General features: G+C 59.8%; 2 protein-coding genes across 8 annotated transcripts in view; one reads left to right on the top strand and one right to left on the bottom strand.

Annotated features, from left to right (window-relative positions):
- The window catches only part of ADAMTSL2 (ADAMTS like 2), a 34552-nt gene extending 29890 nt beyond the window's left edge, over positions 1–4662 (top strand). For 5 of the 7 annotated variants that reach the window (XM_057549334.1, XM_057549330.1, XM_057549332.1 and 2 more), the window contains 3 exons: positions 689–865; positions 3118–3262; positions 4011–4662. In XM_057549334.1, the coding sequence (XP_057405317.1) occupies positions 689–865; positions 3118–3262; positions 4011–4129 (441 nt within the window). In that variant the 3' untranslated portion in view covers positions 4130–4662. The other 2 variants (XM_057549336.1, XM_057549335.1) reach the window with 2 other exon arrangements.
- A 1674-nt stretch (positions 4663–6336) lies between these two features.
- Positions 6337–27981, bottom strand: part of FAM163B (family with sequence similarity 163 member B) — a 31073-nt gene continuing 9428 nt past the window's right edge. The window contains exons 2-3 of the mRNA XM_007194412.2: positions 8985–9100; positions 6337–8266 (exon numbers count right to left, since the gene is read on the bottom strand). Of these exons, the coding sequence (XP_007194474.2) occupies positions 7871–8266; positions 8985–9077 (489 nt within the window). The 5' untranslated portion in view covers positions 9078–9100 and the 3' untranslated portion in view covers positions 6337–7870. The remainder of the gene's footprint in view (positions 8267–8984; positions 9101–27981) is intronic.

The raw sequence follows: 27981 nt of genomic DNA, 5'->3' as shown, positions 1-27981 counted from the left end.
GAGCCGGGTGGCAGGGCCCCCTCCGTCTGGGAGAGCATTTGGCCGAGAGCCAGGCGGCCAGAATGACAGACTGGTCAAACGAGGAACTAATTGGAAATTAGGACGACACAATTCACTAAACATTAATTCGAAATAGAAAAAAACAAAAAAGTAAGAAAACCGCTTAAAACTTCCCAAATCTAAATAGCAAATGTTCAACGAGGCATGCAGGGCTGGTATAGTTCCCATGACCCCATGTTCCTGAAAGATGGAAACCCAGGGTTGGGGGTCCTTCGGCTGTACTTGCTCTTGGCTCGTGGGCCCTGTACATCCCTTTGTTCTCACGACCCCTAGACCTGTCAAGGTCACCAACTTGCAATTTCAGACAAATTGTTCTCAACCACATTGCTTTCAACTGCTTGTTTCAGGCAGATCACTATTAGCTAAATCATCTCAAGTCAAATTGTCATTAACTGTTTTGTTTCACAACAGATGGTTTTATGCTAAATTGCTTGTCATCAAATCTGTTTGGGGCCACATGGTTATCGACCGGAGAGTTCTCAGCCAACTTGCCATTGATCTAAGCGTTTTCACCCACTTGCTATTGACCGAGACATTATCACTGGCCTGGCTCTGGGCTCTGTGTTCTGGTCCTCCTGGCTTCTGGCCTTTGACCCCTGACCCGGCCCCGTCTGTCACCCTGCCTCAGTGCAACACCACCTGTGGCCGAGGTGTGAAAAAGAGGCTGGTACTGTGCATGGAGCTGGCCAACGGGAAGCCGCAGACGCGCAATGGCCCCGAGTGCGGCCTGGCCAAGAAGCCCCCGGAGGAGAGCACGTGCTTTGAGAGGCCCTGCTTCAAGTGGTACACCAGCCCCTGGTCTGAGGTAAGTGCCTGGCTGGCCTCCGCTGAGGCCACCTGAGGCCAGGCCTGAGTTCTGGTCCTGCCAAAGTACCTCCTCTCCCACCCCAAGTGCCCCTCACGTCCCCCCTCTCAGCCTCCGTCAGGGCTTTTCATCCCTGGAAAGATTGTCAGTGCTACCAAGTCAGCTGGTGCAAGAGCCACCTCCTCCAGGAAGTCCTCTCGGATCTCACCTCTGGGATCCCTGCCATGCTCGTCCTGGGCCTTTTTTGGGCCCAGGTCACTTCCGGCCTTGCACTGTAGCCTTTCAGTCGTGCATTTGACAGCACGTGTGCCTGACACCCAACACGGGGCAGACAGATCCCAGGTGGGTACTGGGACTGTGTGGGGCTGACTCAGATATGGCCTGGGCCCCGGGAGCCAGAGTCAAGGCAGGAGGGACACAGGGTTAGAGAGGCAGAGGGGATGGCAGGACGTGTGCACTGTGGGCAGAGGGAAGCCAGAAGGAATGGCCACCGCTGCCCTGACACAGGCCTGGCCCCTCCACGGTCCTGCGGGCTCCTCGGCCTCAGGCTGGCAGGTGGCTTGGAGCCGAGATCTCTCTGCTCTCTACAGCCGGGAGCAGAACCCTCACCTCCCAGGCCCCAAGGCCCCTATGGGTGGGCCGGTCCCAGCACTTTGTCAGACGGGCTCCTTTCCTCCGCCCAACAGCACCACAGGAGGGGGCTTCTCTTCCCATCCCCCGGGGGAAGAAACCCAAGTTCAGAGAGAGAGCTGACCCCCAGCTCCTGGGGCATGAGCAGACATTGGACGCTGCTCCGGGCGGGCTGAGAGATCTGCAGAGTGAAGGGAGGCCCTGAACCGGCCCATCCCAACGAGAGCGGGGCAGGGCGGGCCCTGAGGTGCGTGGGGCTGGCCTGAGGAAGGGGAGGAGCCCTGGTCCGCAGACCCCACCCCGCCCCAGTTCCCTGGCCGAGCAAAGGGGGCCCATTAACTTCTGCTTTTGCTCTTCTGGCGCCTGTCCTGTGGAGGCCTCCCGGCGGGATCCCAGGGCGCCCGGGGGCCTGCTAGCATCCTTCAAGGCTTTCTTACAGCATAGGGGCGGTCACGTCTAGACTTGGGTGTCTACTGATTCACACCATGTCCCCGATGTCTCCTTAGCAGCACCACCAGTCCTGTGCCCCACGTCCCCTCTGCGCTTAGTGGCGCTGTAGCTTCCAGGGGGAGCAAGTGGGGAGGCCCACAGTGGTCTTTGCACAGGAGCCTGGGAGCATTGGGGGAGGGGCGCAATTGCCCCAATGATGGTGGGTGGGTGACCGGCCCGTGGGAATGTGGCCCTCTGTCGTTTTGTCCCTGGCTGGGGTGGTGTCTGCTTCCCCGTGTCTGCCCCCTCCCGGGATGGGGGCTTTAGTAAGAGTGCGTCCTCCCCGCTGTCCCGTCTACTCGGGTGCAGAGGTGTGTTCTCTCTGGGGCTGAGGGACAGCCAGAGGCTCCTCAGGGCACCCACCCAAGGCTGACTGTTACCTGTCCTTGGTGCCTCCAGACTGGGCCAGCCCCCCAAGCTGGGAGCGGGCATCGGCCAGGCAGCCCTCCCTGGGCCTCTGCAAACAGAACCAGAGGGTGGGCCCAGGGCCAGGGCCTCCCGCCGCAGACCCCGCTCAGGAAACCGAGGGCTCGGGTCCCAGACGTGCCTGGGTGACGTGGGGTCGCCCACATCAGGGGCAGCCAGAGGAAGCCACCGCCTGTCGGATCTTGGCAGGAGGACGGCGGGGTAACTGGGGTCAGCAGATGGCCCTGGTGTTTTGGGTAGCTCAGCGGGGTTTTCCAAGGGGAACATCTGGAGTGGGAGCCGAGGGTGAGGGTGGTGGCTTTGGAAGATCCATTTAACTGGTCCACTACAAACACAGTTTTTTATTGGAGTGGGAAACCAGCGCTCTCCCTGGGCCGTGGCCCTGTGTGTCCTGAGCATTCTGTAGCACAGGACCCAGGAAAGCTAGAACCAAAGGACCCACCCGGTGGGGGGGTTGCGGGGGCGGATAGTTGAGAGAGGAGAGGGCCACGCCCTCACCGTGCAGATGGGGAAACTGAGCAGCACCGGGGTCGGGGGGTGGGGGGAACGAGCGTCAGCATCTGCCAGCTGCCAGCCAGCGCCCTTCTGTGTGTCCCGTGTCAGTTGAGACCCAGCAACCTGGTGAGAGGGGTGGGATCCCCCCACCTCTGGCCAGAACCCTCGCCCCGCCGGTGGGGGCTTTGGCCATGCCATCTCTCCCCGATCAGTGCACCAAGACCTGCGGGGTGGGAGTGCGGATGCGAGACGTGAAGTGCTACCAAGGGACCGACATTGTCCGAGGCTGCGACCCGCTGGTGAAGCCCGTTGGCAGACAGGCCTGTGACCTGCAGCCTTGCCCCACGGAGCCCCCAGGTGAGGGGTGAGAGGCTGAGGGCGGGGCAGGGGCTTTCCAGGGAGAGCAGAGGCTGAGGCTGAGCCAGGGCCTGCGGGAAGAGCAGGCATCCGTCAGGGTGACCGGGAGGGTCTAGCGGCTACAGAGACCAACGCATGTCGGGGAGTGAAGGTTCCCTCCTGGAGTGGCTGAGCCCAGGCTGGGAGGTGAGGGTGGGAAGGGCGGCAGGTGAGAGCTGACTGGAGCTTGGGGTCCCCAGGAGCCATGCCGAGACCTGCACTTTGGAAAGAGCATCCGGCTTCAGAAGATGGGAGGGCAGCTGTGGGGCAAGGGACCAGGGATCCAGGAAGACTCAGCGAGAGCACCCTGGAGCTGGGCACGCAGGAGCAGGGAGGCGAGGGGCTGAAGCAGGGTCTCTGGCTTGGGCACCTGGAAGATGCATGAGGGTTCTAGGCTCCGAGGGGGCACCAGGGCCAGGTGATGAGCTCTGCTTTGGACCTGCTGAGTGGAGGGGGCACCTGTGGGCCTCCCAGGGATGTTCAGGCCTCTGGGGGTGAGATCGGTGGCTCCTCCAAATCCTGGCCCCTGGGCATTACACTTGGTGGGGTCTGTGACATCCCTGGAGTGGGACGGAGGCAGGAAAGGGGTGGCAGAGAGGTAGAACTCAAGGAGAGGAGGCGGAGGGGTGGGGCGGGCAGGGGTCCTGTCGAGTCGTCACCCCTGACCGCCTCCTGATGCCCTACGCCACCCGCCGTGTCCCTTCCCCAGACGACAGCTGCCAGGACCAGCCGGGCACCAACTGCGCCCTGGCCATCAAGGTGAACCTCTGCGGCCACTGGTACTACAGCAAGGCGTGCTGCCGCTCCTGCCGGCCCCCCCACTCCTAGGCCCGGCAGCCGCCCCTCAGAGACCGAGCACCATCCCTGGGGCCGCAGCAGCCCCTCCACGGACACCCTCCCTGCAGGGCGCCCCGGCTGTGAAGACGTGACACTGAGCCCCTGCTCTCTCCCCGGGCAGGAGAGCCCCTCCCCTGCCCCCCACCCCCGAGCGCGCCCTCGGCCCTCCCAGGACAGAGCCGGGAGGACTGGCGCGTTTGTGGTTCCCACGCGGGGGCCTGGGAACATCCTCCAGCCCTCCAGGGCTGTGGGGGTGAGGAGAGGGGGACGGGCAGCCAAGGAGACGGGGCGCCTGGGATCCTGATGCTGTTTAGGTGACTCTTTCCGGAGGAGTTTTAATCTCACGACGTAGCATCGCTCGCCTCCCCGATACGAAGCTCTGGGCACGGAGGGACCCGCCGCACTTTACACCTGGGAAGAGGCATCTTTCTCGCGGCCCCATGGCTGTGTTGTCGTCCGTCAGTACTCTCTGTATGTTAATAAAGTGGTCCTATTTATGGCGGCATCGTGGGGTCTCCGGGGCTCTGCCAGGCAGGGTGGGGTGGCCGTGAGGCTTCGGGAGCTGGGGTCGCCGTCCAGCTCGCCCATTCGGAAGGATCTGCTGCGGCCTCAGGTCTGGGACCAGGTGGGGCTGGGGGCCGGGCTGCAGCGTCTCCCTGAGGAGATGACAGGGGAGAGCGGACAGAAGGTGACAAAAAGAGTGGGTGGCCTGCGGGGAGGGGTCTCAGGGGCATCAGGACTCGGGCGCTGGAGTCAGAACCGAGCCAATCTCGCACCTCCCAACTGCCGTGGGGCTTGGGGGACGGCGGAGCGCAAGGGAACTCCCTCACCCGAACCACGGGAGGAAGAGGTGAGGCAGGCAGGGCGGGAGGCGTGGTGCGGGCCCACACGGAGCGCTCAGGAAGTAGCCATCACTACTGTTTCTGGGCCTCTTAGAAGGGCTACTTAATCTGGACTTGTGGGTGCCGGGACACAGGAGGGCTTCCCAGGGGAGGTGATGTTTAGGCTGGTCCAGCCGCAGGAGTTCTTCCAGATGAAAGCTGGGGGCGGCGGGGGGGGGGGGAGTGTAGAAACGGAAAGCTTCCAGGGAGAGGGGGGGGTGCGGAGGATGCTGAAAGCACCTTGGTTTGGCTGCAGCGGAGGAGGGACGATGTGGGTGTCCACCCGCCGAGGGACAGCAGGCTGGCACAGGGCCGAGGATGCCGCAGGGAGGGTCTCCTTTGGGGACAGGGAGCAGGGAGGCGAGGGGCTACCTGACTGCTTCCCCGGGATGCGGGGCCAGCCTGCCCCCAGACTGGGACCAGAGCAGGGTCCACCGCAGTGTTGAGGACGGCATCCAGGGGGCTGCAGGTGGGTGAGTGGCTCTCCAGGTTCGCTGGGGCCTGTGGGGTGAGCTCCCTCAAGGTCAGCGGCTCAGTTCCGGTGGAGGTGGGTCGCCGCGCTGCAGGGGTCTGGGGATCCCTGACACACCGCACCGTTGTGCCGTCATTTCCCCCCACCTCCATCTTTCCTCTCCTTATGACCTTCCTCCCCCATCCTCCTTTCCACCAGCACTTTTTGTGCGCATCCTGTATGCCAGGGTCTGTGCCCAGCACGTGACCAGCGCTGCCTCTTTAACCCTAAGAGCCCTGTGGAGTCGATATCGTTGTCACCCACTGTGTTGATGCTAAGACCCAGGCCCAGAGAGGTCAGTCACTTGCCCCACGTGGCTCAGCCTGTCACCCCCCACCCACCCTCCAGGAGCTCAGGGTTTAGGCCAGTGGCTTCCAATCATGGAAGACTGACACATCCACCCCGGGAAAATCAAAACCAAACATGGCTGCGGCCGGGCGCCTTTGGCCAGTGCCTTGACCCCTGGGGCTGGACGGGAGAGAAGGCCGACTCTGCCCGGTGCTGGGCTGGACACGGCCCCTCCCAGGAAGCGCCGCAGAGGGCTCTGGGCTGGAATGTCAGGCAGACCAAAGACAGCGCATGGTGTCAGGAGTTTTATTGGCTCTCGATTCTGTCAGGGAGTAGGCAGCTCCCCGCAGGTCCCCACGGTGGAGCTGGGGGAGTTCGGATGGATGGGTGCGTGTGGATGTCAAATGGATCTAGGAATCTACACAGAGGCCAGAGACCAGAAAAGGAAACAGGAGACCGAACAGAACAGCCACAGGAAGTGCCACCTCCTGACCCTCACCGCCCCCCCCCGCCCCCACCCACCCCGCCAAGCTAACGCATCAGAAACAAACTCATGGGGTTTGACAAAGGAAGGGGAAGCTTGGGGCTGAATTCCATTAGCGAGTCCAAACTGAGGCAGGAGGAGAAAGGAAGAAGGGGGGGGGAATCGGCGATGCCGAAAATAGTAAGCCTTCCTAACCCTGCTCACGTCCGGAGTCTCAGCTCAGCAGCACTTTGGAGAAAGAACAAGAAGTGCGGTGCTCAGGCTGCCCACAGTTCGGGGACAGCCACGTGCCCCAGAGGTTTGCCTTTCAGGAAGGTGGCTTAGCTGGGGAGCCCGGTCCGTCTTCCTGGGCAGACGGGGCTGCCCGCCCAGGGTGAGGGCTGGCGCTGTGGCTGGGCCCAGAGGCAGAGAGAGCCCGGGAGAAGGCAGCGGACTCCGGGGGCCATGCTGCTGAGAGGAAACGGTGCCTCTGCGTGGACGGGGCTGCGTTCCCCGCGGGCGGTGCCCCTGGGTTTGGGGCATTTCTCTGGCTGGACGGCGGGGGAGCCCCTAGCCCTGCGGGGAGTGTGCACACGGGGCCGGAGCAGGGAAGGGGCAGCCTGAGGCCTTGCTCCCAGGTCCTCCTGAGAAACTGGGCAGGTGGCAGAGCTCGGGGTCTATGCCCCGGGGCACGAAAGCAGGAGGGCTCCGGGGGGGCTGAGGCCCAAGAGTGGGAGGGCCCGTCCCAGGTCTCACGGGGAGTCAGTGGGTCATTTAGCCCCTGGTCCATGGCTCTGTCCGCTCTACCACATCAGGGCTGAGGACCGGACTGGGTATTTTAGTGTGGACACTCCCGAAACCGGGGGAGCAGCACACGGCCTCCTCCCCACTCCATTTTCACCAAAAAGCCAGTCGGGGCTGTGCATCCCAAGGGAGCTCCCCCTTCTAGGGAGATCTGCGCGCGGGGGTGGGGGGCAACCCAGCTCAATCAACCAGTGTCTCAGCGGCTGGGCGCTTAAAGCCAGGGTGTGTGTGGGGGAGGGGTGGGGGGAGGCCCTGTTCTGGGACGGGGTACTCGGTCCCCAGTCGCCAGGCAAGGCTTATGCTGCAGGGCCCCTAGCATCGCGGCTACCACCCCTTCCTTGAACAAGTAGGTAGACTGAGGCCCAGGGAGGGAGGGACACGGCCAGGCGGTGAAGCCAGAGATGGCCGACTTGCTGGGGCTGAGACGGAGGCCACCTTCCACCGCCCCCTCCCTAATGGCAGCACTGGTATCGGCAGCCTGGCGTCTATGCGCCAGAGCCCTACCTCGCTCTGCAGCCTGCCACCCGGATGCTACCGCTCCCCTGTGCCCGCATCACGCCCGCCTCCCTTCCAGACCCAGGCCCCGGTGGCCACTACCCGGGGCGGCCACGCTGCTTTCACTGGGTCTGATCCCCGCAGTGAGCCCCGGAGCTCCCCAGTGGGCCCCCGTGATGACGCGGGTGTGAGGAAAGCTGGGCCGAGCCCGGGTCCGGGCCCAGGGCCAGGCTGGGACGCCGTGGGGACCCCACCATGGTCTCAGGACCCGTCGGCGGCCGGGGGCGCCCTCAGACGTCGGTGCTGGCACTGCGGCTCTGGGAGAAGGCCTCCCGCATGGCCGAGAGGCGGCTGGGGTTGAGGGCCTGCAGGGCCCCGAAGCTCCCAGGCGGCAGCGCCACGTCCTCCCGGCTGACGCTCTTGTAGGCGACGCGCTCCCCGCCGTTGCGCACGCCCTCGTCCTCCTGCAGGAAGAAGGTGGGCGGCTCGTAGTGGGAGCAGCTGCGGCAGAGGGTGCGGGCCTGCGGGGACCTCTGGCTGAAGGAGGTGGAGGTGGCCGCGTAGAGCGCCGGCCCGTTGGTCAGCACAAGGTTGCGGTTCGAGTGCAGCGGGGGCAGGTGCGAGTGCACGGCGAAGTCGGGCTCCTCCTCGTCCTCCTCCGACTCCTCCTTCTTGCAGCAGTAGTACTGCGGGCAGAGGGCCACTGTGACAGCCAGCTCCCCAGCCACCCTTGCCACACGCGTGCGGCACCCAGAGGAGGGCCGGGATGCACCCAGCTCAGACACCCGTGTCCCTGTCACCACCACTTATGGGAGCTCGTAATCCAGGCACCCCGGACTCCTGGGATCCCTAAGTGAGGGATTCGCTCGTTTCAGCCCACAGCAACCGGGGGCAGGTGCAACGACCAACTCCATTTTGCAGGTGGGGAAACTGAGGCACAGGGGGTTCAGGCAGCCTGAAAGCGGCAGAGCTGGGATTCGAGCCCAGGCAGTCTGGTCCCAATCGAGTTCCAGGGCACCAAGCCGTGCTGCCTTGCCCTACGCACGTGGCTTCCTCTCCTCTCTCAGGAAGAAAGATGCGGGGGACCTAGGACAGCCCTAGAGTGTGGGTGGGGCAGGGAGTGCACAGGTGGTGGAGTAGCACAGCCCAAGGGCTCACCCCTGCTCCCCGCTTGGCAGCTGTGTGACATCGGCAAAGGCCCTTACCCTCTCTGATCCTCAGCGGACTCACTTCGCAGGGAGCTGTCATCACTGAGCCCTCACAGGTGGAGTCCGGGGGTGCTGTCTGCCTTGCACCTTCTTGGAGACCTGACTCTTCCGCCTTCCTGGGCCCTGACTCCCTCCCTCTGCAGGGCCCCCTCCGGGCTTCCCTCCCCCCCCCCCCCCACCCCAGCTCCCGGAGTACCTGGAGCCGGCAGTAGCACAGAACCGCGATGATGCAGAGCAGAATCACAGTCGCCAAGATGCCGCCGGTGATGACCACAGTTCCGGCTGTCATCCGCCCCCTCCTCCATCAACAGCCTGCAACAGACACCGCCAGCCTCACCACACTGTCAGCTCACTGCAGAAGGAAGCTGTTCTCGGTTAGGAGGCTGAGGAAGCGCTCCGAAAGGGAGAACAGAACACCCCACTGCATGCAGGAGGCAGGGGCTGGGCCTGGGGGTCGGGCGGGACATCTCCCTCTGCCTCTGCCAGCAGTTTCCACCTCTGTAGGAGGTGATGCGAACAGCACACGCCCTCGCTCTCGGGCTTCCGTGAAGGTTTCTTGAGCACGTATGTGAGCGCTCAGCCTAGCACACGTCCAGCCTGGGCGACAAGCTCACGCGTTTGAAAATTTACCCAAATGCAGGCAGGCTGAACGTGTGGTTCTGTAACCTGCTCTGTCACTTCACCAGCTCATCCTTATTTTTCCTTATCATTAAATTTTCTTCTGTAACATAATTTCGAACCATATTCCATTTTATAACATAACCGATCCCTTTTCTTTAAAATTTCAAATGGCCAGTAAAATACCCATGACATAAAATTTACCATCTTAACCATTTCTAAGTGTACAAGTCAGCAGTGTTAAGTATATTCACGTTGTTTGCAACCGACTTCCAGAACTTTCTCATCTTTCAAAACTGAAAACCAAACTCCTTTTTGGTGTTCAGGCTGTTGACATTAAAAAACAAATCTTAAGCCAATGTTTCCATAAATGTTTGCGTAGCTAAAAACTGAAGCCATTTGAAGTGCAGGACCGACTTCAATGACCTGTCCGGGACAAATTCTTAGAAGTGGGATTTCTAGGCCTAAGGGTGTGCCCCTCGTAAACTGCTGTGGAAAATTTCAAACCCACACAAAGTAGAGAGAACGGACAAGGCTGTCACCAGTGGTGCTCTTGTGAGCGCTGTCTGGCCGGGTGCTGATAAGCTAGTTCTTGGAGTGAAAGCACCCTGACCTGTAGCATTTGCTGATGCTTGTGCTGTAAATATTCTCACTGTGGCCCATTTCAAGTGACGAGGCTTTAATAACCGCCTTGCCGTATCCCTGGACGGTTAACAATCATCTCTCAGGCACCAGTTGTTGCTGAGCACGCCCTGCCTCAATTTCCATCCCCTACCTTTTTTTTTTTCCGCCAGGGGAATAGCATGGCACGGGCGATTGAGTTCACTAAAGGAAATCCCGGAGTGTATTAGTTTACTCATAAATACTTCAGTGCAGAATCTGACAGGTGAGGACCTTTAAAAAAAACCTCCAGTCATCTCCGCAATGTCTTTTTACAGTTGGTTTGTTCAAATCAGGATCCAGTTTGGCTCTTTTGACTGTAGAATAGTTCCCATCCACTCTCGCCCCTGCCCGCCCCATGCTGTTTATAGAAGAAACTGGGTCATTTATCTTACAGAATTTTCCATGTACTAGAACTGGCTGCATTTCTCCCAGCACCATTTCATATGTTCCTCTATCATGGTTTTGCCCTCTAAACTGGCTTCCTATCATTTCACCTTCAGGGCCCCACGCTGTCCTTCTTGTCGTGATGTTGAGATCTGCCAGTGGGTTCAGCCGCTGTCAGCCCAATCCTCCTACCGTAAAATTCTCCATCAGCCTTCCACCTCATCCTTTTAGCAGCCGCTGGAAATCATAGCCTACGGCTGTTATTTCATTAGGAGTTGCAAATAGCGACTTTTCAAATGCTATCATTTCTTCTGCACGTACCAGCTCTGGTTCTTCTCTAAAGAACCTTCCCCATTACCTATCCGGTAATATTAAAAGACAGTCTGCAGAGGAAAGGCATAGACGCTCAGTTCGTAACTTTTTCAATTTTCAAAATAAGTTGGCGCCCCGTGAGGTTTGTGGTTGTTTTACAGTATCATTGTGATCTCACTGGCTTATATACATCTGATGTGTTTTAAGCCACTGCAGTCACTATTCTTTTTGATGTTCAAATGATCCCACTGGGACCGTGGGTTTGGAAGCACCTCCAAGTTGACTCCAGTGTCATTTTGGTGGGACCCCACTAACCCTTGATGGCATGTTGCTTTTAGGCATAAGATGTCCCAGCTTATGTCCTGGGACACCCTGGTTCTCTTGCTGGGAAGTGGTTCTAGAGAACACAGTCTGGGCACTAGGGGTGCTAGCTGCTCCTGGGTTTCCAGGCTTTTCTGGTGGCCAGAGCTCAGAAAGACTTTTTTTTTTTTTTTTTTTTTTTTAAGGAAGAGAAAAATGAACATGAGTTTATACTGATGTTTCCATTTAAAATTAGAGATGAAAGGGTTTTTACATGTTAAAATATGATGTCTATGTGACTTTTACAGTGCAAATTTTATTTCCTAATAACACGCACTTCATTATTTGCTTTTTCCCATCATATATAATAATTTAAAAGAAGTGTTACCAATGTTTTTATTAACAAGTCTACCGAATGGAATTTGATATTTATCTGTTATTTTTTTTGTTCTTGTCCCCTTAGGGATGTGTAGTAAAAAGATTGTTTCAAAGTCACTTGAAATAATTCTTAGTATGGTTTTCTTTCCACCACCTTGATATTCAGGTTCATTTATTCTAGTTAGTTTTTACTTTCTTTAAAAAAAACTGATTTAGCTTTGCTCTTTAATTGTAGAAAACATTTGGTTCCAAAGTCAAAAGCATAAAACCAGGTGCATTCAGAGAGGTCTTGCTTCCTCCCTGCCCACCCCCCAGCCGCCGCCCACCCTACTCTGCCCAGAAGCAACCATTTCGCTTAGTTCTGGGTTTATCCTTCCATTGCTTCTTTCTAAAAATATAAGCAAATATAGATTTCCTTCTCCTCCTAAGCGAAAGTGGCATTCTATCTACACCCTCCATACCTTCCCTTTTCACCCAGTAGTCTCTCCCCAGATACACCACGTTTCCCTAGGGGTGAGATTATCCCCAGGGGCCCCTAGAGCTCGCCCCGCTGCGTGGAGGGGCCCCACTCACTCAGTCAGGCCCTGCGGGCCGGGATTTGCGTTACTTCCCACGTCTTGCAATTACAGGAACGTGCAGTGAAGAGCTTTGTGGTGTGCACGTTTCTAAAGCTGTTGATAAGCCTTGCCAAAGACTTGCTGGAATTTGGGCCGATTTTTTCTCTTCCAGGAATGTGTGAGAAGAACTGACAGACGGGGTTTTCGTTGGGAGACTCAGGGGGTCTGGGCGGTCGGTGGGTCAGGAGTGAGGGAGGCGGAGCCCCGCCTGGTGAGGTTGTCTGCTCAGTGGTTCCCCGCAGGCTCGCCTGCAGGGTCAAGTGGCCTGGCAGGGAGTGGCTGGGCAGGGACGCCGGGGACGCCGGTCTAAAGGTGGAGGAGGACGTGGACGTGTGCTCACAAGCGGGGTGGGGGGGCCGCGTCTTGCGTCAGAGGCACAGCTGTGATGGGAACCCAGACCCTGAGCAGACAGACAGATGGACTGAAAGGTAGATCCAGACAGGCCCAAAGCGACGAGACAACGAGACCCAGACTCACAGACAGCTCCAAATTCAGAGAGACGGAGGTGCAGACAGGCAGATCCAGACACAGCTGGACCAACAGGGCCCGGTCAGGAAGATACAGTGCAGGCCACACAGACAGAGCAGGAGCCCCAGGGACCCCTGCATTTCTGGGCGCCCTGCCGGGCAGCTCCGACCGTCCTCGGCCCCCAGGGTGGCTGAGGCCAGCTGGCCCACCAGCCCTGCCAAAGGTGCAGGCCGACCGGGGCCGGATCCAGGGAGCTGGGTGTGCAGAGGAAGCAACCAGCGGGGGACGCTGGGCAGGGCCAGGCCAGCTGTCCAGATGCGTTTCACGCTCTTCACAGAGGTGAGGCAAAGCAAAGCACGCAGCTGCCGGCGGAGCGCTGCGCCCCACGCCCCCAAACCCTTCCCTCCTGGGGGCTCACAGGGACACCCCGGCTTGTCTCAGCCTGACCCTGGAGTGGCCAGAAAGCGGGCAGTGGAATGGACCCCTGACAGCTCTCCCTGGTCTTTGCGGCAGCCGCGGAAGGGCAGAGCAGGCACTGGGACCCCAAAGTTGCAGAAGAGACCGAGGTTCAGAGAAGGCCAGCCAAAGCCCGGCCCCCCATTCAGGGCCACCGATCCATGTGTGTCATTCTGGCTAATGGGCCCATCACAGCTGAAAGCCACGTGTGACCCACCACCTGCCACGGGAAATCCAGGGCCTCCCAGGCCCAGAGGGCCTCAGCAGCCTCCGTACTCCCTGCTGCTGCCCCTCTGGCCACAGCTTGCTGGAGATGGAAAGGCACCAGCCCCCCCAAGCTGGGCCAGCCCTCTTCTCTCTCCCAGGAAGTGGAACTAGGACCTGGAGACTGGCCAGTCCCTGCTGGTCCCTTGGCCTCGGGTAGAGACATGGGCGCTCAGGCTGCAGCCAGGGCGGCATGTGTGTGGAGCCAGAGGAGTTGGTCCAGGGGGGAAGAGAGGAAGGACACAGGTGCCCAGAGAGAGCCAGGCTGTGGTCCCAGTTCACGGGGTTCCATTTCCCTCCCTGAGATCCGCACAGTGACTTTTGCAGTGAATACGTCAACCTTGAGTGTGTTTCTGCTATTTGTACCCCCAAAAAGATCATCATTATGGCCCTACTTCAGGGATGAGGGAACTCACTGGGCTTGGGAAAGGTCAGGGAGGTAGTGCAGGAGTTGAACTCAGCACCCCCCGACACCCCAGCCGGACGGACCCCTGGGAGCCAGCCTGGCTCTGCCCCCAGTTAGCTGCAAGCGTGGGGCTTCGAATACCTCCATTTCTCTGTGCCTCAGTTTCCTCCTCTGTAAAACGGGAGAACATGGAGGATTCCCCCACGCGGCAGGTGTGCTGTGTTCAGTTTGCTATTGTTACCATGTCTCCCTCTCTGCATCTCAACCCTCTCTCAGGTCCCTGAGGGCGTGGCCACCGAGCCTCTCCCCGGGTCTGAGACACAGACGGCCCCTCGCTCTGCCCGGCTCTGGGTGGGGGGCCTCCAGCCACAGGCAGCCTGGCGGCGCGATGGGAAGGGCGCCGGCACCGGCCAGGCGCCCAGGACCGTCAGCAGTCACGGCTCCAACACTCTTGCCCCGTCCAGCTGGAGCGTCTCAGCCTCACTCTGCAGATACACGCACGCCGACGGGCAGCAACGCCCGAGCCGGGCGCCGCTCCCGGGACCAGGCCCGGGCAGCAGACGTGCACGCACACCGCTGGCAGCTTCGCTTAGGCCCCAGCCTGACATCAGTCCACGGTCAACTCCGAACAGCCCCCGAGGGTGACATGGCCTCTCTCACGCCACCCTCCAGCCACCCCTATGCCCTTACTGTGCCCCACCCCAGGGATGCTCTTCCCTCTGCCTCTCCAGGCCTTCCCCTGCCACCAGTGCTCAGAACATGCCTTCTCCTCCAAGAAGCCTTCCTGGACTTCTTTAATGCAACTCACAGAACCGTGAAGTGCCAGTGCTGGGAGGGACCACGTCCCACCCCTCTGTTTAATGGGTGGTGTAGGGGGAAGCTGAGGCCAGTGCAGGGGTGGTGACCGTTGCGGGGGAGACATTCGTGACCTCACACAGCAAGTCAGTGGAAGAACTGCGGCCAGAGGACCCTTTCCCCAAGTCCCACACCTTGCTGCCCTCGCTGAGCTGTCCCCTCTCAGACCTCCTTCCTGTGCCTGGGGACACTGCCCAGCTGGACACTGAGGTAACCAGGCCTGAGGGGCCCTTGTCCTGCCCTCGAGGGTGGGCAGGAGGGAGAGTGTCCCGCCATACACTTGCTGGTAACCCTGGGTCTCAGGCCACTCTCTGGGCCTCAGTGTCCTTCTCTGTAATATGGGTATGGGAGGATTTAGAAGACCAAGCCCTGCCAGCTCTGGACTTGAAGGATCTAGGTCTGTATCTTTAACCAGCCCTGCCTGTGAGGGGTCCGGATAACTGAGATGCATGACAAAGTTTCAGAATCACGAATGTGAAAAAAATGCCAGCTGCTGGTCCAAGCAATAAATCAGGATGGCATCCCGCAAGGGGGGGGGAGCGGGCAGAGAAGGGGAAGGACTGCAAACACTTTGATAAACTTGCCTGGGAGCTTAGAGGGAAACCGGGCTGATCCGGTGTCCCCTGGACGCTTGTGTCCTGGGAATGACTACGCCGAGTGCCCGGAGACCAACGGAGGGCTTTGGGGCTCAGGGGGCAGTATTGCGTCAGGGGAACCGTGGGGGGCTTCCTGGAGGAGATGGCTTCTGAGCCGTCCTGGAAGGATGGCCGTCTGACGGGCCGGGCCGGGTCGGGCCGGGAGAGGAAGGAGAGGGACAGCGGGATGCCGGCAGGTCCAGTGACAGCCTGGTGGAGGCTGCTGCCGCCGTCCCTGCTCCAGCTCCCTGGCCCCAGCCCCCGCCCCAAGTCTCCGCGTACCGCCAGCCAAGACGAGTTGGCGAGGATTGAGCTGAATTGTTAATCTGCCCCCCGGGACCATAAACGGTTTTAAAGCTTTATAAACGGCTTTGCTTCCCTGTCCCCGCCCCTGATTTTTACAGGGACAGGCTGTGAGATGGGGCCTCCCTGGGCACCCCCAGCCCCAGAGTCTGTGGAGGGGGGCTGGGCGGGCCACGGCCCCTTCCGAGAGCCCTGCGTCTCGCGGGGAGCCGCCGCTTTACGGGCTCCGGTTGCCTCCTGTGGCGTGAAGATCGAGCGGGGTGGGGAGCAGGAAACACCTGGCAGCGGGGCCAGACGCCGGCCCACCTGCCTCCCCCTTGCCCTCACGGAGGCCCTCCCCTGGCAGAGGACCCCCGCGTGGCTGCCGTCTGGACCACAGGTCCTGCACTGTTTCAGACTCTCCTCTGTCCCTCTTGCTCCATCCCACCCCTCCCTGCCTTGAGGACCAAGGATTGAGTCTCCTCAGTCTGCCTGTCTCAGGCCCCTCCAGCAGCCCCCCCTTCGCCTGTTCACCTGAGATGCCCGGCGCCCCTTCTAGGAGCCAAGGAGAAGCCCAGCCCTGCACCCTCCACACTGGCCGGGCCTCAGGCTCAAGCAGTCCGGCGACTCCTAAACCCTCCAGGGACCAGAACCCGGGAAATATGCAGAGGCCCAGGCCTCAGTGGGTCTGAGTGGGGCCCTGGAATCTGCTTGCTTCACAAGCAGCCCTTCCAACCGAGCGATGATGGTGCCGCTCATTTCCAGACGGGGAGACCGAGCCTGCGGCAGCAGAGGTCAGAGCTGGGCTTGGGACCCGGGTTTGCCGCCTCGCTGCCAGGCCTTTCCGCATCCGGGTGCCTCGCGGAGGCTTATGGAGAGCCAGCATGCTTTTCCTGCACAAACATCTGTCTGGTTACCAGAGCGCTCCTGCTACCTGGGAGCCCAAGGGCCCCGTCGTCCTCGAGCGGGAGTGGCCCGGAGTTCCTGTCTAGACCTCCTCCACATTTGGTCCTAATTTCACGCTCCGCGGGCTCCCAGATTCCTGCGTTTGGTAATAAATAGACGGCGAAGCACTCAGCATCGCTGGGGCTGGCCTCGGAGATATTATCCAGAGCCTGGCTGGGGGCGGGGTGGCGGGAGTCGGGGCCTGGGGCCCGGAGAGGCAGTTCCCAACAACACCTGGAGTGTCCTCCCTCCGAGCTCCATCTTCAGCCCGGATCAGCTCAGCCCTGACAGCACTCGGGCCAACCAAGTGCGGGGGACCCAGTAAGCCAGGCCTGTGCCCACCTAGGGTTCCAAGGCCGGAGGACGCCTGCAGCAGGGGGCTTGGTGCTGCCGGGTGGGCTGGGCTGGGCTGCTGATGCCCAGGAAATGCTGTGCATGCCTCTGGCGGGCCGGCTTTGCGGTCTGGACTCCCCGAGGAACCCCAGAAAGAGCACAGGGGCTGTGCCACTTTGCCAGCCGTTTCTGGGGTTCACAGAATTCCAGAAGCTCTCCCCAGAGCCCTGCTGAAGAGCCCCTTGGGGTGAGCAATGTGAGAGCAGGGCCCTGCCTGGGGTCCACTGCTCTGTTCCCGAAGCCCAGCCCAGAGCAGGGCCCACGGTAGGGACTCAGCGCCGACTGTGAACGAATGACCTGCCGGGGTCCTTGAGCTCTTGAAGGGTGAACCGGAGTGTCCTAGTGGGACCCTGGCAGAGCTCTCAGGGGGGCGAGGAGGGAGGCTGGGGGTGTGATGGGGAACGGCAGGTCCCTCCTTTCTCTGGGCCTCAGTTCAGCAACATCAGGGTTAATGAGAACAGCATCAGCGCATTGATCTCATTTCTCCCTGTGACTGCCCCAGGGTGGAGGGGGGACACACCCACTCTCCCAGGCCACGTGGGAAGCAGGGCGCAGACGCATCTCTTTGCCCGATTACCCCACTCACGTTTTCTAGGGGTACACTGAGGCTGGAGGAGTGAGTCAACCCACCGAGTAAGCGGAAAACCCAATTGGATGGACACCCCATCTTTGTGGCCCTGCCCGGCCCACTGTGGATATGGCTGGAGCCAAGGAAAGGAGCTCGCAGCTCTGTGGTCCAGGAGGGGAGGATCCAGGGCAGACCCCAGGGCCTGTTGGCTGGGCCGTGGCCAGGAAACTGGAGGGAGCGGGGGTCTGCCCCACCTGGGTGGGCTAGGGGGCTCAGCTTCCCCGCTGCCTGGGGAAAGAGGGCACCTCCAGCTGGGTGGCCTTCCTGCCCCCTCTGGCACGGTCCCCAGGGAGTAGCAGGAGGAGCCCCTCCTGGCCTCCATCAGGAGCTGTGCCAAAGCTGTCCGGGGTCTCCCTGGTCCTCTGGGGCAGCGGGTGGCACCTGGGAGGGCCCTGGTCATCCTGGTGGGAGGCCCGGCCCAGAGGGGCCTTTCGCGAGGCAGGCCCTCAGAACCGGCTCCAAAATTAAATCCTCATTTGTGGCTGCTGCTGTCTGGCCCGGAGCCCCTGCCCTGCTCATCCAGAGGAGCAGAAACTCGGGGTGCACTGAGGTGTGTGGTCACACGAAGTTGGATCCCCCAGCTCCGTGGCGGCCTGGCCGGTGGTGCGGAAGTCCGCGAGCATGTCTCCGCCCCTTCGCCGTGCAGACGGGCAGCTGTGCCCCAGAGAGGGAGCCTTGCCCAGGGTCACCCCGACCTCTGCCACAGAGTGAGAGCTGGGCACAGGCTAGCGACCCTGGACCGCCTCCCTGGGTCCCAAGGTGGTGGCGGGAGGAGAGGAGGGGTGGGAGGAGGGCGAGGCCCCCCGCTGCTGGATGTTGAGCTCAGCAGCTCCCAGACCTCTCCTGTCCGCCCTCCTCGTGGTCTGAAGTAGCATGCACGGCTGTGGAGAAGCTCTCGGTTCACGCCCATCTCTCCGGCCGGCCCTGCAGCTGTTGACCCCAGCACCACACAGAGGATGCCGGGGAATCCCAGGACCTGGGGTTCCTGTCCCGCCCTCCTGCCCATGCTGCCCACACGGGGGTTCCTGAACCGAAGTCTGGACTGGTCACTGCCTCCCTCTAACACCTCGCGTGGCTCCCCAGTGCCTCACAACAGCAACAAGCGCATCGTCCTGTCCTGAGCACCTCCTCTGTGCCAGGCAGGGCACAGCACCCTTGACCAACATCTTTAATCCCTAGGAGAGCCTGAGCAGGGTCACCATGACCCCATTTTACTGACAAGGAAACAGGGGCAGAGAGCTGCACGTGGCTCACACGATTAGGCGTGGGGAGCAGGGGGTGAACCTGGGTGCGCCTCCCAAAGTCAGCGTCTTGTCTTCTCCCTCCTTCTCCCACCCCGCCCCAGCTTGCCTACGGGTGTCAGGGGCAGGGGTGCACGTGCCTCCTCGCCCCCTGCCCGACTGGAAGCCCCGTGAAGGCAGGAACCTGGTTTGCGCCGGTTCTGCAGTCCTCCTGCCACCAGGGGGCAGTAGAGCGCAAGGACACAGTAGTGGCTGCAAAATGCGGGCAGATGTGCACTGAGTCGGGGTCCGTTTGGCAAGCCTGCGCCGAACAGGCCCCCTGAGCGTGGGAAGGCGAGGCACGGAGTCTTGCGCCTGTGGCCCCCACCTCCCGCACTGCCTGCCCGCAGTGTGTCCTGGGCAGGTAGTGAGTGCTGCAGGCCAGGCCCACGTGGGGATGCCTGTCAGAAGGAAGGCAGCTGGCATGCACCATTCTGGAACTTTCTGGGCTGTGGTGGGAACTTTACGGGAGGGCGGGTTTGAGACCCCGAGGCAGCCCCAGCTCAGCTGCAGATGCTGCGGGCTTTTTCTCTCCCTTAAAATAACCACGTGCAGAAGCTGGGCTTGCAAAACCCTTTCTGCTCCTCGACATAACTTTTTTCGCCGTTTTTTTCTTTTCTAACTTCCTCTTCCAAGAACTGGGCACGGCCCCTGGTACCAGCTCGGAGCTTGGCGGGCGCACAGGAGGGGGCTCCAGGCCAGGGCTTCCTGGGACCATCGGAGCTCTGTTCATTAAGCACAGACTGTGTCCGGGCGCTGGGCAAGGGCTCTCCCCTGGGTGTTTCACTTCGCCCTCACGGTCACTCTCAGCACCGGCGAAGAAACAGGCGCCGGGGGTTGGGGGTTAGGGGGGCTCCGGGTCTGGAGGGGCAGGAGGGAGGAAGCACGGGCAGGACCCCATTTGGCCTCTGCCCATCCCTGTGGCTCAGCCTTGACGTCCATGAAACCCTCACGACTCAGCCAGACCCAGGGGGGCAAACAGAGGCTCAGAGACTCAGCAGGGACGCCCCGGTCCCAGGCGATTCAAGGACCACCTGCCAGCGCAGGCTGGGCTCCTGACCCCTCGGCCACGCGGCTGCCTCGAGCATGGGAGAGCGGGCTTTCGGGGCCAGACGTGACCATGGCTCCAACGTAGGAGGGCCTGCCTGGTGGGGGGCTTTCTTGTGTCCACAGAGCACTGGCCACTGCCCAGGCCTGAGGGGAATGACAGTAACGTGACCCCCACCCCGCCAGACCACTAAGGCATCCAAGTGAATCAGCCACCCCACTTACACAGGGGCTTCCCACCCACTCCCTCTGCCTGTCCTGGCCACTTCCCTGCCCGTTCCTTTGACACAGCTGGTGTCTGTTAAGTGCCGGTGCTGACCTCAACTTCCGAGAACTCCTCTCTCTGCCAGGGGCCCCTGGGTGCCGAAGGGCCAACAGAGCAGTACCATTCTGGGTTGGGGAGACCCCCAGGCCTAACCTCAGGGCGCTGTCCCCCCGGCTGTGTGTCGCGGGCAGTGACCGTGGCTGAGACAACACCATGGCCTCAGCGCTTCATCCCGTCCTGTTCCCGCCTGCCTCCCTGCCGGAGCCTGGGCCAGGCCGGCTCCCCAGCCAGTGCCAGCCCCTCCGGGGCCCCCAGTCAAATTGGAGATTCTCACCTGGGCTGCACCAGCTTCCCCGGGGCGGGGGGAGGGGGGCTCTGGACTGTGGAGATTCCCCTGGAAGTTTCCGCTCAGAAGTCCAGGTGGGCTGAGAATGCTCATCTCGACAGTTCCCAGGGGATGCTGAGGCTGCCGGACCAGGGACCACGCTTGGAGAGCTACTGTCCCAAAGGATGGGCCCCCAAAGCAAGTCTGGACCAGCAGTGGCTCCCAGTTGGCCCTGAATAAAGCCCACGCCCACCAGGACCAGCCCAGATACCCCACCTCTGCTTGAGGATGGCACTGCGCTGCGGAGGTGCACGCTGGCCTCAGGCCTGTGCCTGCCCCACGGTCCCTCGGCTTGGGATGCCCCTGGGACCGTGCCCACTTCCTTCCAGGTGGCCGATTCCTTCTGATCCTCACGGCCGTGCTCGGGCCTCCCCTTCTGCAGGAAGCCTGCTCTCTCCTCTGTGCACCGGGCCGTCCTCTCCATCCCTTGCGGTTTCCTCCTCAGCCGCTTTCCCGCTAGTCCCCGCGATGCACTGGGAGCCCCACGAGGGCTACACCATCAGCCTCACCTTGCTGCACAGGCCCTGGTAAACAGCAGGAGCTCTATATACGCCTGTGGATTGAGTCACTGGCCAAAGCACAGCCCCTGGGAGCTAAGCACTGGGGGAGCAGGAGGGGGCCTTTGGAGCCATTGATGAATTTACGGGAAGGAGATCAAGTCAGCTGTGAAGGGCTCATGCAAGAAGGGTGAGGGGAGGAGGGACGCTGAGCCTGTGAGCCCAGGAGACCCCAACCAAATCTGCCCCTGCTCCTTGCCTGCAGTGTGACATGGGAACAACCCCACTCGGTTTACCATCTGTGAAAGCGGGATGGGGAGAGTGCCTGCACTGGCGGTGCTCTGCAGAGAATGTGCACAGCACTCCCTTTAAGCCTCACCATCGTCCTAGGAGGCGGAGTTATTAACCCCATTTTACAGATGAGGAAACTGAGGCTCAAGGAGATACTGTCACTTGCCCAAGGTCGGTGACAGGCAGAACTTGGGGCCAGGCTGGGGATCAGGAGGCTTCTTCAGAAATGTTGGCTGCCTCTGGCATCTCACAGCGATTGGACAAGCACCCAGTCAATCACCAACAGCCAGTCCCACTCTAGGACCTGGAGGGGGTGGGGAGACTCGGCAGCAGCCCTGCGCTCCGGGGAACAGAGGCACGTGGTGGTGAGTGCAAGGCAGTTCAGGGCAGAGGTCACGGTCAGCGCAGACTTCAGCGCTAGGGAGCAGTTAGCAGTGCCGGGTGTGTGGGGCGTGATTTCCCTATTAGAGGATAAATACCTCCCTCTCCGGCCTCAGGACCTGCCTCTGCCCACTCCTGGCCTCTCTCTTCACCCTGCAGCCTCGCCCACAATCACTGGCCTGAGCTGCTCCAGGCCTATGACTTCTTTGCTCAGAGCATCCCCAGTGACACCTGGGGACTTGATGAAATGCAGAGTCCGGTCCTGCCCAGACCCACCGAGTCAGAAACTCTGGCAGTGGCCCAGCGAGCTGTGCTTTAGCCTCAGGCAGCCCATCAGGATCGCCCCCCCACCATGCCCCCCAGCCCACCCCAGGCTAAGGACATGAGACTCTAGGGGGTCCAGGTGTCTCCGATGTGCAGCTCAGGCTGAGTTGGGAACACAGTGCTGGCAGGCGGATCTGCCCCGAGAATCCTCACAGGGGCTGAGGGACCTGACTCAGGCTTCACCCCATAGCCCGCACGAGTCCTCAGAGCCCCGTGTGGTTGTACCCTGTGGCAGTTGAGGCAACGTCGGGATGCACCTTTCCGCAGTGCAGCTCGCAGGGGGCAGACGCCCCCATCTCTGGCTCGCCCCGCTCAGCGGTCCAGGCAGGATGTTGCAGCCAAGTTCCTGCCAATCCTGCCGGGGAGTTTCCTGGCAAGCTCTGGAGCCCAGAATTGGCCACTTCAGTCATGCCCTCTGCCATCCCCTGGCTCAGGCCACCCTCAACCATCTCATGTGAGCAGCCGTGGTTTGTTATATACGTTCTCTTGCAGAACCTTCACTGCAGCCCCCAAGGGATTACTGCCACCCAGAGGCTTGGCTCCGATGTAGCCCGGGCTCATGCCTGGCGGTGCTGGCTCTCTCTCCCAGCCCTGGTCTACCTGCGAGTCAGAAAGACTTGGGTGTGAATCCAGGCTCTCCTCCCTCGTGCCGGGGTGACCATGGGCAGCAGAGTCCTCATCTTCAGAGCAGGATGTTAATGCCAGTCTCCCGCCCTCCTTCTCCCCCTCCTCCCTCTTTTCCACAAGCACTCATGGAGTGCGGGCTGTGCCGTGTGGAGGTCACGGCGATGAATGGGGCCAGGGTCCCTGCCTCCTCCTGGTCCTCAGGGAACAGGACTTTCGGGCAGCCTGGATGCACACCCCAGCCCAGAGCCTGGTCTGGAGATGCCGGTAGCCTCGACGGAGCCCCCGCTGACCTCCTCGCCTTTGTACTTTGATTTTTTTTTTTTTTAAAACAAAATGAGCCCATTCCGTATAGACTGTGCTGAGGTTTGTCTTCCTTCAGGTCAGCACATTGGGGCCACGGCTCTCCCTGCAGAGCACCCCAGCAATGCAGCCGGCCTCCCTCTGGAACGAAGCTCTGAGCGTGACTCTCCTGGTCCAGGCCCCAAACATCTGGTGTTCTGGGCCCTCTGCACTTGTCCCTGATTTGCCTTTCCAGCCTGGTTTGCTATCCCTGAAACGCTCCCTTAAACGGGTCTGGCTAAGGTGTTTGTTCCCAGGGCCTTAAGACCACAAACTTTGCATTGTCTTGCCTCTGGGCCTTTGCTGCTGCCATTCCATGGGACCTTGAACTCCCTTCCACCTCTGCTTATGAAATCCCCAGACATCAGTCTGCACGCTCCTTGAGAAAGCCTTTCCTGACCCCCAGCCCCTGGATACGACTCCTTCTTTGGGATTTAATAGCACTCACTGTCGAAACTAGGCACCTGGCATTTATAATTTATCAACAATTCAACGCAAAAATTCACTGAGCTCCTGCTGCGTCCTGGACTCTGTTCTGGGTCCCTGCCTTTGTGGAGCTTTCAGTCTTGTTGGGGGACACAGATGGGGCGTAAGGAGGGAGCATTCCGGGTGCTCGTTGGCGGGGGTGGCAGCTGGGAGAGGTGGCTCCTAGAGAGTGAGCCCGGTGCCGGGACCCGAAGGATGAGAAGGGAATGACGGGAAAGAGCATCGACAGAGGCAACAGCACGTGCAAAGGCCCGGGGGCAGGCAGCGCGAGGTGGGCTCAGGAGCCAGAGCACAGGAGCAGGAGGGAGCACGAGGAGGGGGCGCGGGGGGAGGGCAGCAGAGACCTGGCTGCGCCGCAGGCTCTGTCTGTGCCTGGCTCAGCCTTCATGGAGCCCTGGTCCTCACGTGCCCGCCTGCTGCGGCTCGGGGGCCCTTCCTCCCTGAAACGACGCCTACGTCGGCCGTCCTCATGTTTGGATGTGCATCCAGTCGCCCGGGAAGCTGGTGAAGCAGCTCTGACCAGTGGTGCGGGGTTGCTGAGACGGAACACGCTTTAACAAGCGCTGGGTGGTGCTGGTGCTGCCGGCCCACGGGGCACACTTGGGGGACAGAGCGCCAGAGCCCTTAGCTGATGCTGACGCTGCCGGACAGGTCCTGCCTTCCCGGCTTCCTTTGCGGCCTCCTCCCCGTCTCCTGACCTCTAAGTGTCCAGGGCCCAGGGGTCCAGGCCTCACACTCCCTCTCCGGTACACACCCGCCCCCAAGGCGACCTTCCCCAGCTCTCCACACCTCTGGACAACATCCAGATGGGGAGCTCTGGCCCAGACCTCGCCCTGCTCCATGATGGCCGGCCGGCCTCGGCCCCTGCACATGCAGCGCAGGAAACACTGGCGTGCAGGAAACCCAGCCCCTGCAGCGCCCCCACCCCCGGGAATGGCATTTGCACCCTTCCAGCTGCTCAGACCCCGAAGCCCCTAGTCCCCCGGGTCCCCTCCGTCGTTCTCACTTCACACCCGCTCTGTCAGCAGATCCTTAAACTCCACCCGGAGTCTGACCACTTCCCACGCCTCCCACGCCTCCTCCTCCTTGTCCAGGCCCCTCCCCTCAAGCCTGGGCTGCTGCCTGAGTCCCCACCCCCACCCCCGGCCGCCTGCTCTCCACACAGAGGCTTCAGGCTAGAGCTCTCCATCCTCTTCTCAAAACATCCCCATGGGCCTGTGTCACTTAAAATAAAACACGACATCATTGCATTGCTGCATCCACAAGGCCCACCAGCCCCGCCCAGCCCCTCTTGGACCACATTTCCTGCCTCTCTCCCCTGCTCACACCAGGCCCACTGCAGCCTCAGGGCCTTTGCACTGCCTGTTCTCTCCGCCTGGGATGCACTTCTCTCATGGGCTCTTGTCCTCGTTCCATGCAGGTCTCTGCTCAAATGTCTCCTCCTCAGAGACCTTCTCTGACCATCTATCCAAAATAACCCCCCTCCCTACCATGGCTGCCCTTTACCCGGTGAGGCCCATCCTTCCAGGAATTTGAGTCACCGAGGACAGGGGCTCCACCTGTTTTGCTCCTTGTTGTATCCTGGTGCCCAAAACAGTGGCTCATAGTAGGCACTTGGTAACTGTCAGCTGAGTGATGAATGAATAAATGAATCCAGGGGGAAGGCATGGAAGGGTGCTGACAAGGATGGTACCTGGGTCAGTTCTGCTTTTTAAAAACACCTCTGTGGCTGCGGGGTGGGTGGGAGGGGCCGTCCAGAGGCTGTTGTAGGCATCAGGTGACAGGAGAGGGTGGGGCTGGAGAGAAGGGGAGGGGAGGGGGTGACTGGGAGGGAGCATTAGCAGGACTATGGAGGCAGGATGGGGAGGTGGGGACGGGGAGGAGTCCTGGGGACCCTGAAGCTTCCGGCCTGGGCAGCTGTGTGAGAGGCAGCGCGGTGTAACACAGGGCTGGTCTCTAAGCTCTGCATCACCCTGGGTAAGTCACTTAACTCCTCTGTGTCCTGGTTTGCTCAGGGACAAAATGGGGGTGACACTGGGACTCCCCTCATAATTGGGAGCACTAACCCACATCCTGCGGAGCAGCATTAGCTAATCAGAGTCCTGGTCAAGATGGAGGAGCAAGGCCCAGATTTACCCCACAGCCAGAAACAACTAAGTATCCAGGACAAAAATCTATGAAGTAATGGCTTCCAAGGCACTGACATCAGATGACGAAGGACCATCCTCAAGAGATGGGCAAGGAATGAGGAGAGCCCAGGACTGTCCAGGGTCCCCACCTGGTGAGAGTCTCCAGGCTCCCCACCTGGTGAGAGTCTCCAGGCTCCCCACCTGGTGAGAGTCTCTAGGCTGCAGAGCAGGGGAACCCAGGCGGGGCCTGCCGGTACCCCCTGAGTTGAGGAGAGAGAGCTGAGAGTCCAAGGACGCTGAGTGGCCAGAGTGCCCAGGGCAGGGTCCTGTGCAGGAAGAGCTGCACAGAGAGAAGTACAAATCTCTGCAGAGGGTCCCCTTGAGTAGTCAGCTGAGTACTGATCAGCACACGTGTGTGAAACTCCCAGAGAAAGAACTTTTTTTTTTTTTTTTTAAGAGAAAAAAACACTTGAAAGGGTTCTAGGGAATGATACTGGAAGCTCACACACATCCGGGAATAGTTCCTGCTCCTATCAGAGAGGAAAACTTCATAATTCCTGGAGCATTGGGTAGAGAACTCAGAAGGGCTTTGGCCATAATGTGCTCTGGTCTTGCCTCCCAAAGCATAACAGCTAGGGCTGAAACAAACTGCTTCCAAGTAACAACCACGCCCCAGAACAAAGCTCACAAATATATATAGGGGTCTAGCACCCAACAAGGTAAAATTCACAATGTCTGGCGTCCAGTAAGAAATTACTTGGCACGCAAAGATGCAAACAAATACAATCCACAATCCAGAGAAAAATCAACTGAAACTAACCCAGAAATGGCGCAGACGATAGAATTAGGAGACAAGAACATGAAAATAGTTATTACAACTGTCGCCCACATGTTGAAACACTAGAGAAGAAATTGGACACATTAAGTAGAAACATAGAAGATGTTAAAAGGAACAAAACCAAATTTCTTGAGATAAAAAAGCTACAGTGGCTAAGATGAAAAATACTCTGGATGGGGTTAACATCAAATTAGATATTGCAGAAGAAAAGATAGGTGAACTTAAAGACAGCAATAGAAACTATCCAAAATGAACACAGAGAGATCAAAGACAAAACATAAATAAGTAACCAGAGCTTCAGTGAGAGGTGGGAAACTTCAAGTGACCTCATATATGTGTGATTGGGACCCCCAAAGGAAGGGGGATGCAGAAAAATGAGTAGAAGAAGTACTGGATGAAAAATTTCCAAATTGAGTGAAAACCTATGGACCTACAGATCCAAACAGTCAATGAAACACGAACACAAGAAACACGAAGAAAATGACACCAAGGAACATTATAATCAAATTCCTTAATACCAGCGATAAAGACAAAATCTTAGAGAAAAAGGCACGTGCCGTGTAGGGGAACAAAGATAAGAAGCGCGGCTGATCTTGCACTGGAAACGATGAAAGCCAGGAGACTGAAAGAAGGCTCACCAAACTAGAATGTTCTATCCAGCAAAAAATCTTTCTGAAATTAAGATGAAATAAAAGACAGTATTACTATTGTTCCCCCTTCTTGACTATGATGCCCTGGAGGGCAGGGCCCATGGCTCAGCTCCTTGCCAGGGTATGTACGCTACCTGGACCTATATTACTGGAGGAGTCTTATTTTCTCACTGGGTTTGGGTCCCCAGTGGCCCTACCTGAGCAGTGGTTTCGGGAGCCATGTGGGAAGTTCTCTGCTCATGGGGGACTGGTGGAGTCTGGCTTGTCTTGGGGGAGGCCCATGTGGAGGGGGCAGTGGCCCTTCAGGGGCTCTCCCTACTGAGGACCCCAATTTCTTGGACCCAGGCCCTGCCAAGTGAGCACAGGGGGAGGGGGTGTGAGGCATGTTTTGCACGACAACCTTGTGCTTTGTATTCCCCTCACTTATCCCTCCAGGAGTGTAAAAGTACAAAAGAAATCTGTATAATGTTTTTAAAAACCACCAACCAAAAAGTATATAAATGTTAGCTGTTCACAAGGTTACAGGAAGTTTCCATGGCGACCACTGCAAGCTGCGTGCACTGAGGTGAGGAGGTGGGGCTCCACTTAAGCCAGCGTATGAGGGCACTTGCCCAGTTTCTGCCCAGGAACCAGGTCCCTGGCTGCTGGACTGGAGGGAAGGAGGCGAGCGGGGAGCGGGTGAGAATGTCACTGCCTCTCTCCACCCTCGCCCGGCACTGATTTCAGCGGCTAATTAGAATAACACCTGGGGTCTTCAGCTGAGTTTTCAGGTACAGCCTCTCCCGAGCGCAAGCAGCCCTGTGGGTTAGGAAGACAGGATTGTCCCCTTATCCACGTGCGGGCACAGAAGACCAGGGGCTGGATCCCCCAGGCGACTACAGTCAGTGAGATGAAGGCCTGGGCTGCTGGGTAACTTGTGAACTCCCAGGACACCTTTCTGTGTCACCACTCAGCACACCCTGGGCGGCCCTCAATTCCCGCCCCTGGAGACAGCCCAGAGCGGATGGAGGGGCCGGGGCCAGCTCTTCTTGCTGAACCCAGGCAGTGCCA

Source organism: Balaenoptera acutorostrata, chromosome 6 (assembly GCF_949987535.1).
Source record: "Balaenoptera acutorostrata chromosome 6, mBalAcu1.1, whole genome shotgun sequence".
Classification (NCBI taxonomy): Eukaryota; Metazoa; Chordata; class Mammalia; order Artiodactyla; family Balaenopteridae; genus Balaenoptera; species Balaenoptera acutorostrata.
The sequence above is the reverse complement of the archived record's forward strand: the minus strand, read 5'-3'. Positions and strand labels throughout refer to the sequence as shown.